General features: G+C 43.2%; 1 protein-coding gene across 3 annotated transcripts in view; it reads left to right on the top strand.

The window, feature by feature from the left end:
* The window catches only part of LOC106563988 (Ras association and DIL domains), an 85,745-nt gene that overhangs the window by 23,119 nt on the left and 43,650 nt on the right, over positions 1 to 18,976 (top strand). For 2 of the 3 annotated variants that reach the window (XM_045690516.1, XM_045690517.1), the window contains exons 4-11: positions 2,615 to 2,731; positions 3,252 to 3,364; positions 6,673 to 6,861; positions 7,486 to 8,133; positions 8,468 to 8,650; positions 14,137 to 14,174; positions 16,438 to 16,595; positions 17,215 to 17,327. In XM_045690516.1, the coding sequence (XP_045546472.1) occupies positions 2,615 to 2,731; positions 3,252 to 3,364; positions 6,673 to 6,861; positions 7,486 to 8,133; positions 8,468 to 8,650; positions 14,137 to 14,174; positions 16,438 to 16,595; positions 17,215 to 17,327 (1,559 nt within the window). The remainder of the gene's footprint in view (positions 1 to 2,614; positions 2,732 to 3,251; positions 3,365 to 6,672; positions 6,862 to 7,485; positions 8,134 to 8,467; positions 8,651 to 14,136; positions 14,175 to 16,437; positions 16,596 to 17,214; positions 17,328 to 18,976) is intronic. The other variant, XM_045690518.1, reaches the window with a different exon arrangement.

Here is an 18,976-nt window from a genome sequence, read left to right on the forward strand (position 1 = left end):
ACTGGAGAGACTAGTAACCCGTCTGTCTGGAGAGACTAGTGACCCGTCTGTCTGGAGAGACTAGTGACCCATCTGTCTGGAGAGACTAGTGACCCGTCTGTCTGGAGACACTAGTGACCCGTCTGTCTGGAGAGACTAGTGACCCGTCTGTCTGGAGAGACTAGTGACCCGTCTGTCTGGAGAGACTAGTGACCCGTCTGTCTGGAGAGACTGGTGACCCGTCTGTCTGGAGAGACTAGTGACCCGTCTGTCTGGAGAGACTGGTGACCCATCTGTCTGGAGAGACTAGTGACCCGTCTGTCTGGAGAGACTAGTGACCCATCTGTCTGGAGAGACTAGTGACCCATCTGTCTGGAGAGACTAGTGACCCGTTTGTCTGGAGAGACTAGTGACCCATCTGTCTGGAGAGACTAGTGACCCATCTGTCTGGAGAGACTAGTGACCCGTCTGTCTGGAGAGACTAGTGACCCATCTGTCTGGAGAGACTAGTGACCCGTCTGTCTGGAGAGACTAGTGACCCATCTGTCTGGAGAGACTAGTGACCCGTCTGTCTGGAGAGACTAGTGACCTGTCTGTCTGGAGAGACTAGTGACCCATCTGTCTGGAGAGTCTAGTGACCCGTCTGTCTGGAGAGACTAGTGACCCATCTGTCTGGAGAGACTAGTGACCCATCTGTCTGGAGAGACTAGTGACCCGTCTGTCTGGAGAGACTAGTGACCCATCTGTCTGGAGAGACTGGTGACCCGTCTGTCTGGAGAGACTAGTGACCCATCTGTCTGGAGAGACAAGTGACCCGTCTGTCTAGAGAGAGAAATGACCCGTCTGTCTGGAGAGACTAGTGACCCATCTGTCTGGAGAGACAAGTGATCCGTCTGTCTGGAGAGACTAGTAACCCATCTGTCTGGAGAGACTGGTGACCCGTCTGTCTGGAGAGACTAGTGACCCGTCTGTCTGGAGAGACAAGTGACCCGTCTGTCTAGAGAGACAAGTGACCCGTCTGTCTGGAGAGACTAGTGACCCGTCTGTCTGGAGAGACTGGTGACCCGTCTGTCTGGAGAGACTAGTGACCCGTCTGTCTGGAGAGACTAGTGACCCGTCTGTCTGGAGAGACTAGTGACCCGTCTGTCTGGAGAGACTAGTGACCCGTCTGTCTGGAGAGACTAGTGACCCGTCTGTCTGGAGAGACAAGTGACCCGTCTGTCTGGAGAGACAGGTGACCCGTCTGTCTGGAGAGACTAGTGACCCGTCTGTCTGGAGAGACTAGTGACCCGTCTGTCTGGAGAGACTAGTGACCCGTCTGTCTGGAGAGACTAGTGACCCGTCTGTCTGGAGAGACAAGTGACCCGTCTGTCTGGAGAGACTAGTGACCCATCTGTCTAGTAAGTCTAGGATACATCAGTGTTAGAGGATTGACACGTGCAATGCGGCAGCGTGTGTTTGTGTGTGTTTGATCAGTGACTTTTACATGGATTTAATACACAGATAGATTCAACTTGCAACCTTTCCAAACACACAGCAGTAACAGTTCAGTCATCATAACACTAACGCACTCCTCCATGCCCATCCTCTCTCTATGTTACAGTGTTCATGGAAATACTGTATACTGACTCGGCTCTGGGTGCTGGCTAGCAGGGTGTGTGTATACCAGTGATGTAGTCAAGTCACTAAACTTCCAGTCCAAGTCGAGTCCCAAATCTCTAACATTTGAGTCCAAGTCCGATAGAAAGCTAAGTAGGGCTAGAAAGCTATGTAGGGCTGGAAAGCTAAGTAAGGCCATAAAACTAAGTCGGGACAGAAAGCTAAGTAGGGCTAGAAAGCTAAGTAGGGCTAGAAAGCTAAGTAGGGCTAGAAAGCTAAGTAGGGCTTGAAAGCTAAGTAAGGCTAGAAAGCTAAGTAAGACCATAAAACTAAGTCGGGACAGAAAGCTAAGTAAAGCTAGAAAGCTAAGTAAGGCCATAAAACTAAGTCGGGACAGAAAGCTAAGTAAGGCTAGAAAGCTAAGTAGGGCTAGAAAGCTAAGTAGGGCTAGAAAGCTAAGTAGGGCTAGAAAGCTAAGTAAGGCTAGAAAGCTAAGTAAGACCATAAAACTAAGTCGGGACAGAAAGCTAAGTAAGGCTAGAAAGCTAAGTAAGGTCATAAAACTAAGTCGGGACAGAAAGCTAAGTAAAGCTAGACTGCTTATATAGCAGCTATCTAATGCAAGGAAGAGAGACTTTCTGACAACAAAGTCACCAATCGTCGAGTCCGAGTCGAGTCACGAGTTAAGGAAATCGTGATTTGAGTCTGAGTCAAGTGAGTCCTGGATTCAGGTACTACAACACTGGTGTACATACTCTCAGGCTGTGTGTGTGTCTCACAGCGCTGAGTTAACAGATAAGGTGCTCGCCAAACTATGTTGCCAAACCTTACTACTTAAAGGGGGAATGCACTAAGCTTATCGTGTTCACACACACGCACGCCAGCATCACAGACCCTTAGTGTGTTTTTCTAACTAACCTAACCCGTGTTCTCCTTTCGTGTTCTTAGCATGTGCATGCCAGACTGTACCATGTATGTGTAGTGTCTGGGGGGTGTTAGTTTCTGAGACACCCCTCTCTGCCCTGTCCTTCCGTAGGACCCAAAACACCCCCCTTCCTCGCAGCCCTAATGGTCCGGTCTGGTCTAGGTAGAATCATCTCCTCCCCTCTGCGTTCCGGCCGGGTGGTACAGCCCAACACCCCTGGCTCTAAAGGTGGGCGTGGCCACAGGTAGGGTGTCTGTCACCTGTCACCTGGCTGTCTGTCTGTCATCACCCACGGAGACCATCTGGAACTGCTCGAGACCCCCCCCCCTCCCCGTGCCCCTCCCCCGTCTCCTAAACCCTGTCAACCCATCCACAACATCCCCACAGGACCACATTCTACAGCTCAGTGTATATAGGACATCCATCTACAGTAGCCATCTGACATAGATTCTGTCTCTGTGTTATGTGGTTGCTGTGGGTCTTGTCTCTGTGTGGATGTTGGTGCATGTCCATGTACTCACTCACTCACTTCACTCGAATTGCATGATTCATCTGGTTTATGTGATTCTTCTAGTCTGCTTGTTAGACCTGATTCAGCTGATTCAGCTGATTCATCAGGTTTATCTGATTCTTTTAGTCTGTTTTTACACCTGATTCAACTGTTTCAGCTTATTCCTGGTCTGTGTTTTGGATAGCCACATCTCTCCTACTCTTCTTTATTACATGAACCCTCTCCTCTTCTCTCTAGATATCAACGCCCAGGCTAGGAAGCTACAGAAGAACAGAACTAAAGGAACTCTGACACTTCCTCGACCTGGGACCACCTTCTGCCGCTCCCTCAGTGAGACCAGTCTCAACCAGGTACACTACTGTTAGAACTGCTACTACTATTACTACTATTATAACTAATATAACTATATTACTACTATTACTACTATTATAACTATTACTACTATTGCTACTATTATAACTATTACTACTATTGTAACTTTTACTACTATTATAACTATTACTACTATTACTACTACTACTACTATAACTATTACTAATATTATAACTATTACTACAATTACTACTATTATAACTTCTGCTACTATTACTACTATTATAACTATTATAATAATTATAACTATTACTACTACTATTACTACTATTGCTACTATTATAACTACTACTACTACTATAACTATTACTACTATTACTACTATTATAACTGTTACTACTATTACTACTATTATAACTATTACTACTATTACTACTATTATAACTATTATTATTATTACTACTATTATAAATACTACTATTATAACTTATACTACTATTACTACTATTACTACTATTATAACTATTACTACTATTATTACTATTGCTACTATTATAACTGCTACTATTATTGCTACTATTATAAATACTACTATTATAACTATTATAACTTCTACTACTATTACTACTATTACTACTACTACTTCTATTATAACTGCTACTACTACTACTATTATAATTACTAATACTATTATAACTACTGTAACTACTACTACTTATATTATGACTACTACTACTACTACTATTATAACTACTACTACTATTATAACTACTACTACTATAACTACTATTACTTCTATTATAAATATTACTACTATTACTACTAGTATTACTATTATAACTATTACTACTATTATAACTATTACTACTATTACTACTATTATAACTATTACTACTATTACTACTATTATGACTAATATGACTATTATAATTTCTACTACTATTGCTACTATTATAACTATTACTACTATTACTACTATTATAACTACTATTACTGTTATAACTATTACTACTATTATAACTTACTACTACTACTACTATTATAACTATTATAACTACTACTACTATTATAACTACTACTGCTATTATAACTAGTACTACTATAACAACTATTATAACTATTACTACTATTATAACTATTACTACTACTACTATTACTACTATTATAACTACTACTACTATTATAACTACTACTACTATAATAACTATTACTACTATTATTACTACTACTACTATTGTAACTACTACTACTATTATAAATACTACTACTAGTATAACTATTAATTATATTACTACAATTATAACTATGACTACTATTATTACTATTACTACTATTACTACTATTACTACTACTACTTCTATTATGACTACTACTACTACTACTACTATTATAACTACTACTACTATTATAACTATTATAAATACTACTAATATAACTACTATTACTTCTATTATAAATATTACTACTATTACTACTATTATTACTATTATAACTATTACTACTATTACTACTATTATAACTATTACTACTATTATAACTATTACTACTATTACTACTATTATAACTATGACTACTATTATAACTATTACTACTATTATAACTATTATAACTATCTACTATTACTACTATTATGACTAATATAACTATTATAACTTCTACTACTATTGCTACTATTATAACTATTACTACTATTACTATTATTACTACAATTATAACTACTATTACTGTTATAACTATTACTACTATTATAACTATTATAACTACTACTACTATTATAACTACTACTACTATTATAACTATTACTACTATTACTACTATTATAACTATTACTACTATTACTACTATTACTACTTCCACTACTCTTACTACTACTACTACTATTATAACTATTATTATTACTACTACTACTATTATAACTGTTACTACTATTACTACTATTATAGCTCTTACTACTATTACTACTATTACTACTATTATAACTATTACTACTATTATAACTATAACTACTACTACTACTATTATAACTACTACTACTATTATAACTACTACTACTATTGTAACTATTACTACTACTACTATTATTATAACTTCTACTACTATTATAACTACTACTACTACTACTACTTTTATAACTACTACTACTATTATAACTATTACTACTACTACTACTATTATAACTACTACTACTATTATAACTATTACTACTACTACTATTATTATAACTACTACTACTATTGTAACTGCTACTATATTATAACTACTACTACTATTATAACTATTACTACTACGACTACTATTGTAACTACTACTACTATTATAACTACTACAACTATTATAACTAGTACTACTATTGCTACTATTATAACTACTACTACTATTATAACTATTACTACTACTACTATTATAACTACTACCGCTATTATAACTACTACTACTATTATAACTATTACTACTACTACGACTATTATAACTACTACTACTATTATAACTACTACAACTATTATAACTATTACTACTATTGCTACTATTATAACTATTACTACTATTATTACTATTACTACTACTACTACTATTATAACTACTATAACTACTAGTACTATTATAACTACTACTATTACTACTATTATAACTATGCTACTATTACTACTATTGTAACTAGTACTACTTTTACTGCTATTATAATTACTACTAAGATTACTACTATTACTATATATTTTTTTAAAGTTTATATGCTATGCTTGAGTTATTTGACCATATAACAAAAAATGAACCCCTAATTTTTCTAACTAATATAACTATGCCAACTAATTTAACTATTCCAACAATTTTTTACATTTTAGTCATTTAGCAGACGCTCTTATCCAGAGCGACTTACAGTAGTGAATGCATACATTTCATACATTTTTTTCCTTTTTTTCGTACTGGTCCCCCGTGGGAATCGAATCCACAACCCTGGCGTTGCAAACACCATGCTCTACCAACTGAGCCACACGGGACCTACTATCCAGCTAGCTGGCTCCATTCCAGGAGAAGCACATTGTGTACATGTTGGGTTATATTGGGTTATATTATGTTAAATACATCCATTATAATTATTCAAACCTTTTCCAACTAATACACTGGAGTATTGCTATTAATGACTGTGTCTGAGGCTTAAATATTATTATATTACTATTATTATATTAATTAAAGCCTATTTTATTGTCATATATATTGTGTTACATATTGTTATTATATTGAATGTAATTATGGAATGTGTCGGATTTTGATTATTAAATGTTATTACATTATTATATATATATATTATTATACTAATTAAAACTGATGTATCCCCTGTACTAATCAGTTGGGGGGTGCAGACGAGCCGAAGCGTTACTATTCGACCCTGCCAGGACCTCTGAGGACGAGGGGGAGTCAAGGGGGGGCCACGACCAGGAAGAAGGAGGGAGAGGGGGGAGGAGCGGGGGGAGGAGGGGTGAGACATTCCCTCTACCAGTCCCCTCACCTGCTGCTGCTGCAGGGATACAACAAACAGGTACCAACTACACTACCTGACGGATACATGTTGGGATATATGATACAGCAGACTGACAGGTACCAACTACACTACCTGACGGATACATGTTGGGATATATGATACAGCAGACAGACAGGTACCAACTACACTACCTGACGGATACATGTTGGGATATATGATACAGCAGACAGACAGGTACCAACTACACTACCTGACGGATACATGTTGGGATATATGATACAGCAGACAGACAGGTACCAACTACACTACCTGACGGATACATGTTGGGATATATGATACAGCAGACAGACAGGTACCAACTACACTACCTGACGGATACATGTTGGGATATATGATACAGCAGACAGACAGGTACCAACTACACTACCTGACGGATACATGTTGGGATATATGATACAGCAGGCAGACAGGTACCAACTATATATATTTAATATATATTGTGTTATATATACAGTATATTTAAAATACATAGTGTTATATATACAGTATATATAATATATATTGTTATATTTACAGTATATATAATATATAATGTTATATATACAGTATATTTAATATATATATATATATATATATATATATACACAGTATATATAATATATATTGTGTTATATATTCTAGGACTGCCTGGTGTACCTGTTGAACAGAGAGCAGCACACTGTGGGTCAGGAGACCCCGTCAGCCCGACCAAACATCTGCCTGTCCTCTCCTGACATCCTGCCACTCCACTGTCGCCTCCACCGCGTCCCTGCCCCCCGTCGCCATTGCAGCCCCCCGAACAACAACAACCCCTCCGCAGCCGCCGCCGCCATCACCGGGGACGACCGCTTCTGCGTTGCCGTGGAGCCCATCCCCCACGCGACGGTCCTGGTCAACTTCTCCCGGTGCGAGCAATCCACCCAGCTTCGCCATGGCGACCTGCTGTCGTTCGGAGCCCACTACATCTTCCTGTATAAGGACCCAACGGGGGCCAAACCCCTCCCCGCCCAGACGCTGGCACGCCTCCGAACCCTGGGGCAGCTTTACGAGGCTGGGGGAGGGGGGGTGGAGACAGAGGGTGGGACAGAGGGGGGAGGGACCTGTAAGATGTGTGGCTCATTGTTAAAGGACAGGGGGGTGTTGTCCTCCCAAACCGGCCCCCCCGCCAGGCGCAGTTTCAAACCACACCTGGTGAAACCCCGAGGCGGGGGTGTGGGGGGGACAGGCGTCGTAACGACGATCTTGGCGGGACAGAACCAGAAGAGACGCCTACAGCTAGACTTTGAACAGGTAAATAAATATAGGTTGTTGTAGAGTAATCAGTCAATGTATTTATCTACAGCTAGACTCTGAACAGTTGTTGTAGAGTAATCAGTCAATGTATTTATCTACAGCTAGACTCTGAACAGTTGTTCTAGAGTAATCAGTCAATGTATTTATCTACAGCTAGACTCTGAACAGAGAAATAAATATAGGTTGTAAATATCGGTTGTTGTAGAGTAATCAGTGAATGTATTTATCCTGTGTTGTCACTTTGGAAGTCCAGGAATAGTTGCCCCAATGTTTATTGAGTTGAGTTGAACTTAACTGAATCAAACTGAACTGAATCATTTAATTCCGTCAGGCCCACGAGGACGCCCTGGTGAGCAGGATCATGTCTCTGATCGAGCCGGGCGGAGACGATCACAAGTTAGCCCCTGCCTACCTGCTGTGTCTCTGCATACAGCACTCTGCCTCCGCCTTCCCACCAGGCTGCTTCGGCAAACTGCTGCTGAAGATAGTACGATGTATACAGACCATCTCCTGGGTGAGAGGGAGGGGCCTAGACGGAGAGGGAGGGGTTTGGAAGGGGTAGGAGGGGCCTAGAGGGAGCGGTTTAGAAGGGGTAGGAGAGGTTTAGGTGTAGAGGGGCATGTTATTACTTGTCCTGAGAAACAATAGACCAACTTTCATTAAGAAGTGATGGAAGTTACTGACTCGGATCTGTTCAACTCGTTCAGACAAAATAACAAATATTTTGACTCATTTGGTCAATTTGTTTCAGTAATGCCCAGAGCACGCAGAGCACCCCCTGCCAGCGAACGATAAACTAAAAACTGGACAGAATCATGACTCTGCAAGCCTCTTGTTCACCACAGGGGGCTTATTGGAGCTTTTTGGAGCTTTTCTCAGTCTTTTATTACACAAGGTGTGCTCCAAACAATGTGCATTTGTAATTGCTAGGCACACAAATACGATTATTTATTGATACCTTTGAAACGAAGTCTCGTTGCGGCCACATCCGGACTATATTGTGAACGACTCTTGGCGAAATGCTTGACTGCCGCCCGTGTGATTAGGACAACAGGCCTATCATTTGCGAACTGCAGTATTAAAACACATTTAGAATTTTTATTTAACTAGGCAAGTCAGTTAAGAACAAATTGTTATTTACAATGACGGCCTACCTCGGCCAAACCCGGACGATGCTGAGCCAATTGTGCGCCGCTCTATTGGACTCCCAATCACGGTCGGCTGTGATACAGCCTGGAATAGAACCAGGGACTGTAGTGACGCCTCTAGCACTGAGATGCAGTGTCTTAGACCACTGCGCCACTCGGGAGACAAAGTTTCCGCGCAAACGATTCGAGTTCGAGTTTGTTGGGCATGTTTTGGTTCTACAAAAGCTGTGTCCATCATAACATTCAATAATCAATGAATTGCATTCATTCTTGCGCCATGCGATCAATGATCAGTTGTAAACGTCTTTTTCTTCTCTATGCTGCCTGCAGCATGATCTATTTCCCCTCATGCACATGACAGACCGTTGCTGGTCGGAGCGCGTCTCTGGAGCCGCTGAGCCATAGGAGCGTGTATTCATCCTGCTGCTGGAGAATTCATGGCTGCCGTCAGGTCAAACAAACGACTAAAATGAACGAGTCACTCGGAAAAAACGAATCATGACTCTGGAGTCGGTAAAAAGAATCATGACTCTGGAGTCGTTAAAATGAATCATGACTCTGGAGTCGTTTAAAAAGAATCTCTGGAGCCATTTAAAAGAATCATGACTCTGGAGTCGTTTAAAAAGAATCTCTGGAGTCGGTAAAAATAATCATGACTCTGGAGTCGTTAAAAGGAATCTCTGGAGTCGTTTAAAAGAATCATGACTCTGGAGTCATTTAAAAGTTCTAGTCGTTGACGAAGTGCACATCACTAATAATAAGGGCTTTGTTTTACGGTTTAAGATCATTATTCTGGTTGACTTGCTGAAGGAATTTATCAGATTACAGGATCTGAATGGTTTCAACTCTTAGCTGATGCTGTACTTGTGGTATAACTTCAACTTCTTATCCACATGATGGGTTAGGATTCAGGAGTTAGGATTCAGGGGTTAGACAGAGTAGAGTAGAGGTTAGGGTTAGACAGAGTAGAGTAGGGGTTAGGGTTCAGGGGTTAGACAGAGTAGAGTAGGGGTTAGGGTTCAGGGGTTAGACAGAGTAGAGTAGGGGTTAGGGTTCAGGGGTTAGACAGAGTAGAGTAGGGGTTAGGGTTCAGGGGTTAGACAGAGTAGAGTAGGGGTTAGGGTTCAGGAGTTAGACAGAGTAGAGTAGAGGTTAGGGTTAGACAGAGTAGAGTAGGGGTTAGGGTTCAGGAGTTAGACAGAGTAGAGTAGGGGTTAGGGTTCAGGGGTTAGACAGAGTAGAGTAGAGGTTAGGGTTCAGGGGTTAGACAGAGTAGAGGGTCCGTGTCTCTGGGGTTAGACAGATAGAGGGTTAGGGTCTCTGGGGTTAGACAGATAGAGGGTTAGGGTCTCTGGGGTTAGACAGATAGAGGGTTAGGGTCTCTGGGGTTAGACAGATAGAGGGTTAGGGTCTCTGGGTTTAGACAGATAGAGGGTTAGGGTCTCTGGGGTTAGACAGAGAGAGGGTTAGGGTCTCTGGGGTTAGACAGAGAGAGGGTTAGGGTTCAGGGGTTAGACAGAGAGAGGGTTAGGGTCTCTGGGGTTAGACAGATAGAGGGTTAGGGTCTCTGGGGTTAGACAGATAGAGGGTTAGGGTCTCTGGGGTTAGACAGATAGAGGGTTAGGGTCTCTGGGGTTAGACAGAGAGAGGGTTAGGGTCTCTGGGGTTAGACAGATAGAGGGTTAGGGTCTCTGGGGTTAGACAGATAGAGGGTTAGGGTCTCTGGGGTTAGACAGAGAGAGGGTTAGGGTTCAGGGGTTAGACAGACAGAGGGTTAGGGTCTCTGGGGTTAGACAGATAGAGGGTTAGGGTCTCTGGGGTTAGACAGATAGAGGGTTAGGGTCTCTGGGGTTAGACAGATAGAGGGTTAGGGTCTCTGGGGTTAGACAGAGAGAGGGTTAGGGTCTCTGGGGTTAGACAGAGAGAGGGTTAGGGTCTCTGGGGTTAGACAGAGAGAGGGTTAGGGTCTCTGGGGTTAGACAGAGAGAGGGTTAGGGTCTCTGGGGTTAGACAGAGAGAGGGTTAGGGTCTCTGGGGTTAGACAGAGAGAGGGTTAGGGTCTCTGGGGTTAGACAGAGAGAGGGTTCAGGGTTTCATGGAGAAACAGGTCAAGCAGTTGATGTTTTGTTAATACTTTAACACCCTCTCATCCCTTTCTAGTGCTGTCTGACTATTCAACACCAGGCTTCTCTCTGTGTTATAGTCACCTACAGTGTTAGTGAGCTAGCTGCTAGCAGCAGGCTTCTCTCCTGTGTTATATTTACCTACAGTGTTAGTGAGCTAGCTGCTAGCAGCAGGCGTCTCTCCTGTGTTATAGTCACCTACAGTGTTATTGAGCTAGCAGCAGGCTTCTCTCCTGTGTTATAGTCACCTACAGTGTTAGTGAGCTAGCTGCTAGCAGCAGACTTCTCTCCTGTGTTATAGTCACCTACAGTGTTAGTGAGCTAGCAGCAGGCTTCTCTCCTGTGTTATAGTCACCTACAGTGTTAGTGAGCTAGCTGCTAGCAGCAGGCTTCTCTCCTGTGTTATAGTCACCTACAGTGTTAGTGAGCTAGCTGCTAGCAGCAGACTTCTCTCCTGTGTTATAGTCACCTACAGTGTTAGTGAGCTAGCAGCAGGCTTCTCTCCTGTGTTATAGTCACCTACAGTGTTAGTGAGCTAGCTGCTAGCAGCAGACTTCTCTCCTGTGTTATAGTCACCTACAGTGTTAGTGAGCTAGCTGATAGCAGCAGGCTTCTCTCCTGTGTTATAGTCACCTACAGTGTTAGTGAGCTAGCTGCTAGCAGCAGACTTCTCTCCTGTGTTATAGTCACCTACAGTGTTAGTGAGCTAGCAGCAGGCTTCTCTCCTGTGTTATAGTCACCTACAGTGTTAGTGAGCTAGCTGCTAGCAGCAGGCTTCTCTCCTGTGTTATAGTCACCTACAGTGTTAGTGAGCTAGCTGCTAGCAGCAGGCGTCTCTTCTATGTTATAGTCACCTACAGTGTTATTGAGCTAGCAGCAGGCTTCTCTCCTGTGTTATAGTCACCTACAGTGTTAGTGAGCTAGCTGCTAGCAGCAGGCTTCTCTCCTGTGTTATAGTCACCTACACTGTTAATGAGCTAGCTGCTAGCAGCAGGCTTCTCTCCTGTGTTATAGTCACCTACACTGTTAGTGAGCTAGCTGCTAGCAGCAGGCTTCTCTCCTGTGTTATAGTCACCTACAGTGTTAGTGAGCTAGCTGCTAGCAGCAGGCGTCTCTTCTATGTTATAGTCACCTACAGTGTTATTGAGCTAGCAGCAGGCTTCTCTCCTGTGTTATAGTCACCTACAGTGTTAGTGAGCTAGCTGCTAGCAGCAGGCTTCTCTCCTGTGTTATAGTCACCTACACTGTTAATGAGCTAGCTGCTAGCAGCAGGCTTCTCTCCTGTGTTATAGTCACCTACACTGTTAGTGAGCTAGCTGCTAGCAGCAGTCTTCTCTCCTGTGTTATAGTCACCTACAGTGTAAGTGAGCTAGCTGCTAGCAGCAGGCGTCTCTCCTGTGTTATAGTCACCTACAGTGTTAGTGAGCTAGCTGCTAGCAGCAGGCTTCTCTCCTGTGTTATAGTCACCTACAGTGTTAGTGAGCAAGCAGCAGGCTTCTCTCCTGTGTTATAGTCACCTACAGTGTTAGTGAGCTAGCTGCTAGCAGCAGGCGTCTCTCCTGTGTTATAGTCACCTACAGTGTTAGTGAGCTAGCTGCTAGCAGCAGGCTTCTCTCCTGTGTTCTAGTCACCTACAGTGTTAGTGAGCTAGCAGCAGGCTTCTCTCCTGTGTTATAGTCACCTACAGTGTTAGTGAGCTAGCTGCTAGCAGCAGGCTTCTCTCCTGTGTTATAGTCACCCACAGTGTTAGTGAGCTAGCTGCTAGCAGCAGGCGTCTCTCCTGTGTTATAGTCACCTACAGTGTTAGTGAGCTAGCAGCAGGCTTCTCTCCTGTGTTATAGTCACCTACAGTGTTAGTGAGCTAGCTGCTAGCAGCAGGCTTCTCTCCTGTGTTATAGTCACCTACAGTGTTAGTGAGCTAGCTGCTAGCAGCAGGCTTCTCTCCTGTGTTATAGTCACCTACAGTGTTAGTGAGCTAGCTGCTAGCAGCAGCAGTGGTGACTGTAGACTGTTGTAGTCAGGTTCAGTAAGTCCATAGTTCCCTATGGGCCCTGGCCAAAAGTACTGCACTATATAGGGAATAGGGCTGTGGTCTAAAGTAGTACACTATATTGGGAATAGGGTGCCATAGGGCCCTGGTCTAAAGTAGTGGACTATATAGGGAATAGGGCTCTGGTCTAAAGTAGTACACTATATAGGGAATAGGGTTCCATTTGGGGTGCACCCTAAGTCTATTGTAGTCAGGTAAACAAATGATGTGGTGTTTTAATGATTGTTGAGGTCTTTTGTCTGATTAGCCAGCTGATTAATTATGCAGATCTCATTGAGAGGTCAGAGATGCCGTCAATACACGCCGTAGGAATACAGGAAGCATCCACCTCTCAGAATAAAAGATGTCGCTTCGCTTTAACATACTTTATTCAAAATGTTTCAAATCACATTTCATTCTTTTAAGCCCGTTTTTTTTTATACATCAGCAGTTGTCACAACGTGCTTTACAGATACCCAGCCTTAAACACCAGAGAGCAGAAGCAATGCAGAGGCCGAAGAAAAGTGTCTAGAAAAATAACCCGGACGGCATTATTGTTTTTCATTTTGCGTGTGTGTGTGTGTTTATGTGTGAAGTTGCTGAGAGAGAGAGAGAGAGAGACTTTTCTTTCAGAACGTAAGATCCACCTACACACACTGTTAAATCTTTGATGAGCTTCTAATTGCAGCGTGTGTTTCAGGAGAAGACAAAGAAATTGGCACAGAAGCAAGCTCAGCAGTGAGTATCATATTCCGCCTTGTGTGTGTGTGTGTGTGTGTGTGTGTGTGTGTGTGTGTGTGTGTGTGTGTGTGTGACCCCTCATTCTCCTCTCTCTCTTATCTCTCTCTTCTTTCTCCTCTCAATTCAATTCAATTTAAGGGCTTTATTGGCATGGGAAACATATGTTTACATTGCCAAAGCAAGTGAAATAAATAATAAACAAAAGTGAAATAAACAATACACATTTACAGTAAACATTACACTCACAACAATTTCAAAAGAATAAAGACATTTCAAATGTCATATTATGTGTATATACAGTGTTGTAACGATGTGCAAATAGTTCAAGTACAAAAGGGAAAATAAATAAACATAAATATGGGTTGTATTTACAATGGTGTTTGTTCTTCACTGGTTGCCCTTTTCTTGTGGCAACAGGTCACAAATCTTGTTGCTGTGATGGCACACTGTGGTATTTCACCCAGTAGATATGGGAGTTTATCAAAATTGGGTTTGTTTTCAAATTCTTTGTGGGTCTGTGTAATCTGAGGGAGATATGTGTCTCTATTATGGTCATACATTTGGCAGGAGGTTAGGAAGTGCAGCTCAGTTTCTACCTCATATTGTGGGCAGTGAACACATAGCCTGTCTTCTCTTGAGAGCCAGGTCTGCCTACGGTGTCTTTTCTCAATAGCAAAGCTATGCTCTCTCTCTCTCTCTCCTCTCCCCTCTCTCTCCTCTCTCTCCCCTCCTCTCTCTCTCCTCTCCTGTCTCTCTCTCCACTGTCCCATCTTGTCACGACTTCCGCCGAAGCTTTCTAGCCATCGCCGCTCCATTTTTCATTGATCCATTTGTTTTGTCTTGTTCCCTGCACACCTGGTTTTCATTCCTAAATCACACTGCATGCATTTATTCCTGTGTTCCCTCTCATGTCTTTGTGTGAAATTGTTTGTGTTACGTGTTAATTGTTGACGCGCCAGACTGGTTTGCTTATACCGTGTTGTTCACGAAGATGTTTATTGTTAAACATAAATGATTGTGACTGTTTTGCGCGTTTTGCACTTTTGCCTATGGGCTGGAGGTTTTGACGCAGTTGCGTCCATCTGTTGGTTTCTCCTGCCTCAATAAAGTGTGCTTCTGTTCACAACTCTCTGCTCTCCTGCACCTGACTTCGCTACCAGTACGCACACACCTGACACATCTCCTCTCTCCCACCTCTTGCTCTCCTCTCCTGTCTCTCTCTCCTCTTTCCTCACTCCCCTCTCTCCCCTCCTCTCTCTCTCCTCTTTCCTCACTCTCCTCTCCCCTCTCTCCTTTCTCCCCACCTCTCTCTCCTCTCCTGTCTCTCTCTCCTCTTTCCTCACTCCCCTCTCTCCCCTCCTCTCTCTCTCCTCTTTCCTCACTCTCCTCTCCCCTCTCTCCTTTCTCCCCACCTCTCTCTCTCCTCTCCTGTCTCTCTCTCCTCTTTCCTCACTCTCCTCTCCCCTCTCTCCTTTCTCCCCACCTCTCTCTCTCCTCTCCTGTCTCTCTCTCCTCTTTCCTCACTCCCCTCTCTCCCCTCCTCTCTCTTTCCTCACTCTCCTCTCCCCTCTCTCCTTTCTCCCCACCTCTCTCTCTCCTCTCCTGTCTCTCTCTCCTCTTTCCTCACTCTCCTCTCCCCTCTCTCCTTTCTCCCCGCCTCTCTCTCTCCTCTCCTGTCTCTCTCTCCTCTCCTGTCTCTCTCTCCTCTCCTGTCTCTCTCTCCTCTTTCCTCACTCCCCTCTCTCCCCTCCTCTCTCTCTCCTCTTTCCTCACTCTCCTCTCCCCTCTCTCCTTTCTCCCCACCTCTCTCTCTCTCCTCTCCTGTCTCTCTCTCCTCTTTCCTCACTCCCCTCTCTCCCCTCCTCTCTCTTTCCTCACTCTCCTCTCCCCTCTCTCCTTTCTCCCCACCTCTCTCTCTCCTCTCCTGTCTCTCTCTCCTCTTTCCTCACTCTCCTCACCCCTCTCTCCTTTCTCCCCACCTCTCTCTCTCCTCTCCTGTCTCTCTCTCCTCTTTCCTCACTCCCCTCTCTCCTTTCTCCCCACCTCTCTCTCTCCTCTCCTGTCTCTCTCTCCTCTTTCCTCACTCTCCTCTCCCCTCTCTCTTTTCTCCCCACCTCTCTCTCTCCTCTCCTGTCTCTCTCTCCTCTTTCCTCACTCTCCTCTCCCCTCTCTCCTTTCTCCCCGCCTCTCTCTCTCCTCTCCTGTCTCTCTCTCCTCTCCTGTCTCTCTCTCCTCTCTTGTCTCTCTCTCCTCTCTCCAGTCAAGACCCGGCCTCCCTGTCTCTCCTGTCCATCAGTGATCTGATCCCAGACCTGCAGGTCATATTCTTCTGGATGTCCAACAGTATAGAGATCCTCTACTTCATCCAACAGAAGGCCCCAGCGTACACACAGGGCATAGAGACGCTCGACTCTAAAGGTACACACTCACAAGGAGAGGGGAGGAAAGAGAGTCTTCTGGGATGTCTAGGTTCAGCAGTCATTATTCATTGTGACATAGAATGTACTGGTCTCTCTCTCTCTGTCTCTGTCTCTCTCTCTCTGTCTCTGTCTCTCACTCTCTCTGTCTCTGTCTCTCTCTCTCTCTGTCTCTCTCTCTCTGCCTCTCTCTCTCTCTGTCTCTCTCTCTCTCTCTTTCTCTCACTCTCTCTCCCTCTCTTACTCTCTCTCTCTCTCTCTCTCTCTCTCTCTCTCTCTCCTCTCTCTGTCTCTGTCTCTCTCTCCTATTTCTTTCTCTCCCCCCTCTCTGTCCCCACTCTCTCTCTCACTCTCTCTCACTCTCGCTCTTGCTCTCCTTCTCTTTTTGCTTTCTCTTCTCATCAGTTTTTCAGTGTCAGAAGTTTTTCAGTGTCAGAAAGTTGTGGAAACTCTCCTTGAGTCCATTACATGAACGGTGTGTAGCTCTGTGACAAAATCTCAATTTGATTCAATTTAAAGTCAAGCTGTAACACAACAAAATATAGAATAAGTCAAGGAGTTTGAATACTTTCCGAAGGCACTGTATATTTTATATTGTTTATACATATATTTATATTCAGGTTCCAAGGAGTCGTTGCTATCGGCGACCATCTCAGCCAATGAGGAGGCTATGACCATCCTGGAGGAAGTGATCATGTACACCTTCCAGCAATGTGTCTACTACATCACCAAGGTAACTGTTACTCTGTATATTACATCATCGTGGTAACCGTTACTCTGTATACTAAATCACCAAGCTAACCATTACTCTCTATACTACATCACCAAGGTAACCATTACACTCTATACTACATCACCAAGGTAACCATTACTCTCTATACTACATCACCAAGGTAACCGTTACGCTCTATACTCCATCACCAAGGCAACCGTTACACTCAGAGGGGTGAGACAGAGAGGAGAGAGTGGGTGACTATATTGTGTCTTGAGCTTGGTCAGGCCAGCTTTAACTTCCTCACAACAGTGTTAGTCAGGAAAGAGTTATCCCACTGAACCTGGACACAATCCATTCACACAGACATCAGGGTGTGTCAGCAGCTCAGCAGGTGGTCCTCTACTCACCACTGAGGATAGAGGCCATGTATGTCTGTCTCACCACTGAGGATAGAGGCCATGTCTGTCTGTCTCACCACTGAGGACAGAGGCCATGTCTGTCTGTCTCACCACTGAGGATAGAGGCCATGTCTGTCTGTCTGTCTGTCTGTCTCACCACTGATGATAGAGGCCATGTCTGTCTGTCTCACCACTGATGATAGAGGCCATGTCTGTCTGTCTCACCACTGAGGATAGAGGCCATGTCTGTCTGTCTCACCACTGAGGATAGAGGCCATGTCTGTCTGTCTCACCACTGAGGATAGAGGCCATGTCTGTTGGAAGCTAACGTGTGTGTAGCTAACCTGTGTGTAGCTAACATGTGTGTAGCTAACCTGTGTGTAGCTAACATGTATGTAGCTAACTTGTATGTGTGTAGCTAAGATGTGTGTAGCTAACATGTGTGTAGCTAACTTGTGTGTAGCTAACTTGTGTGTAGCTAACTTGTGTGTAGCTAACATGTGTGTAGCTAACATGTGTGTAGCTAACATGTATGTAGCTAACATGTGTGTAGCTAACATGTATGTAGCTAACTTGTGTGTGTGTGTAGCTAAGATGTGTGTAGCTAACATGTGTGTGCTAACGTGTGTGTGTGTAGCTAACATGTGTGTAGCTAACTTATTTGTAGCTAACTTGTATGTAGCTAACTTGTGTGTGTGTGTAGCTAAGATGTGTGTAGCTAACATGTGTGTAGCTAACTTATTTGTAGCTAACTTGTGTGTAGCTAACATGTGTGTAGCTAACTTGTGTGTAGCTAACATGTGTGTAGCTAACATGTATGTAGCTAACTTGTGTGTGTGTAGCTAAGATGTGTGTGTGCTAACTTATTTGTAGCTAACTTGTATGTAGCTAACTTGTGTGTGTGTGTAGCTAAGATGTGTGTAGCTAACATGTGTGTAGCTAACTTATTTGTAGCTAACTTGTGTGTAGCTAACATGTGTGTAGCTAACATGTGTGTAGCTAACTTGTGTGTAGCTAACATGTGTGTAGCTAACATGTATGTAGCTAACTTGTGTGTGTGTGTAGCTAAGATGTGTGTAGCTAACATGTGTGTAGCTAACTTATTTGTAGCTAACTTGTATGTAGCTAACTTGTGTGTGTGTAGCTAAGATGTGTGTAGCTAACATGTGTGTAGCTAACTTATTTGTAGCTAACTTGTGTGTAGCTAACTTATTTGTAGCTAACTTGTGTGTAGCTAACATGTGTGTAGCTAACATGTGTGTAGCTAAC

The sequence above is a fragment of the Salmo salar genome, chromosome ssa12, assembly GCF_905237065.1.
Source record: "Salmo salar chromosome ssa12, Ssal_v3.1, whole genome shotgun sequence".
Taxonomy (NCBI): domain Eukaryota; kingdom Metazoa; phylum Chordata; class Actinopteri; order Salmoniformes; family Salmonidae; genus Salmo; species Salmo salar.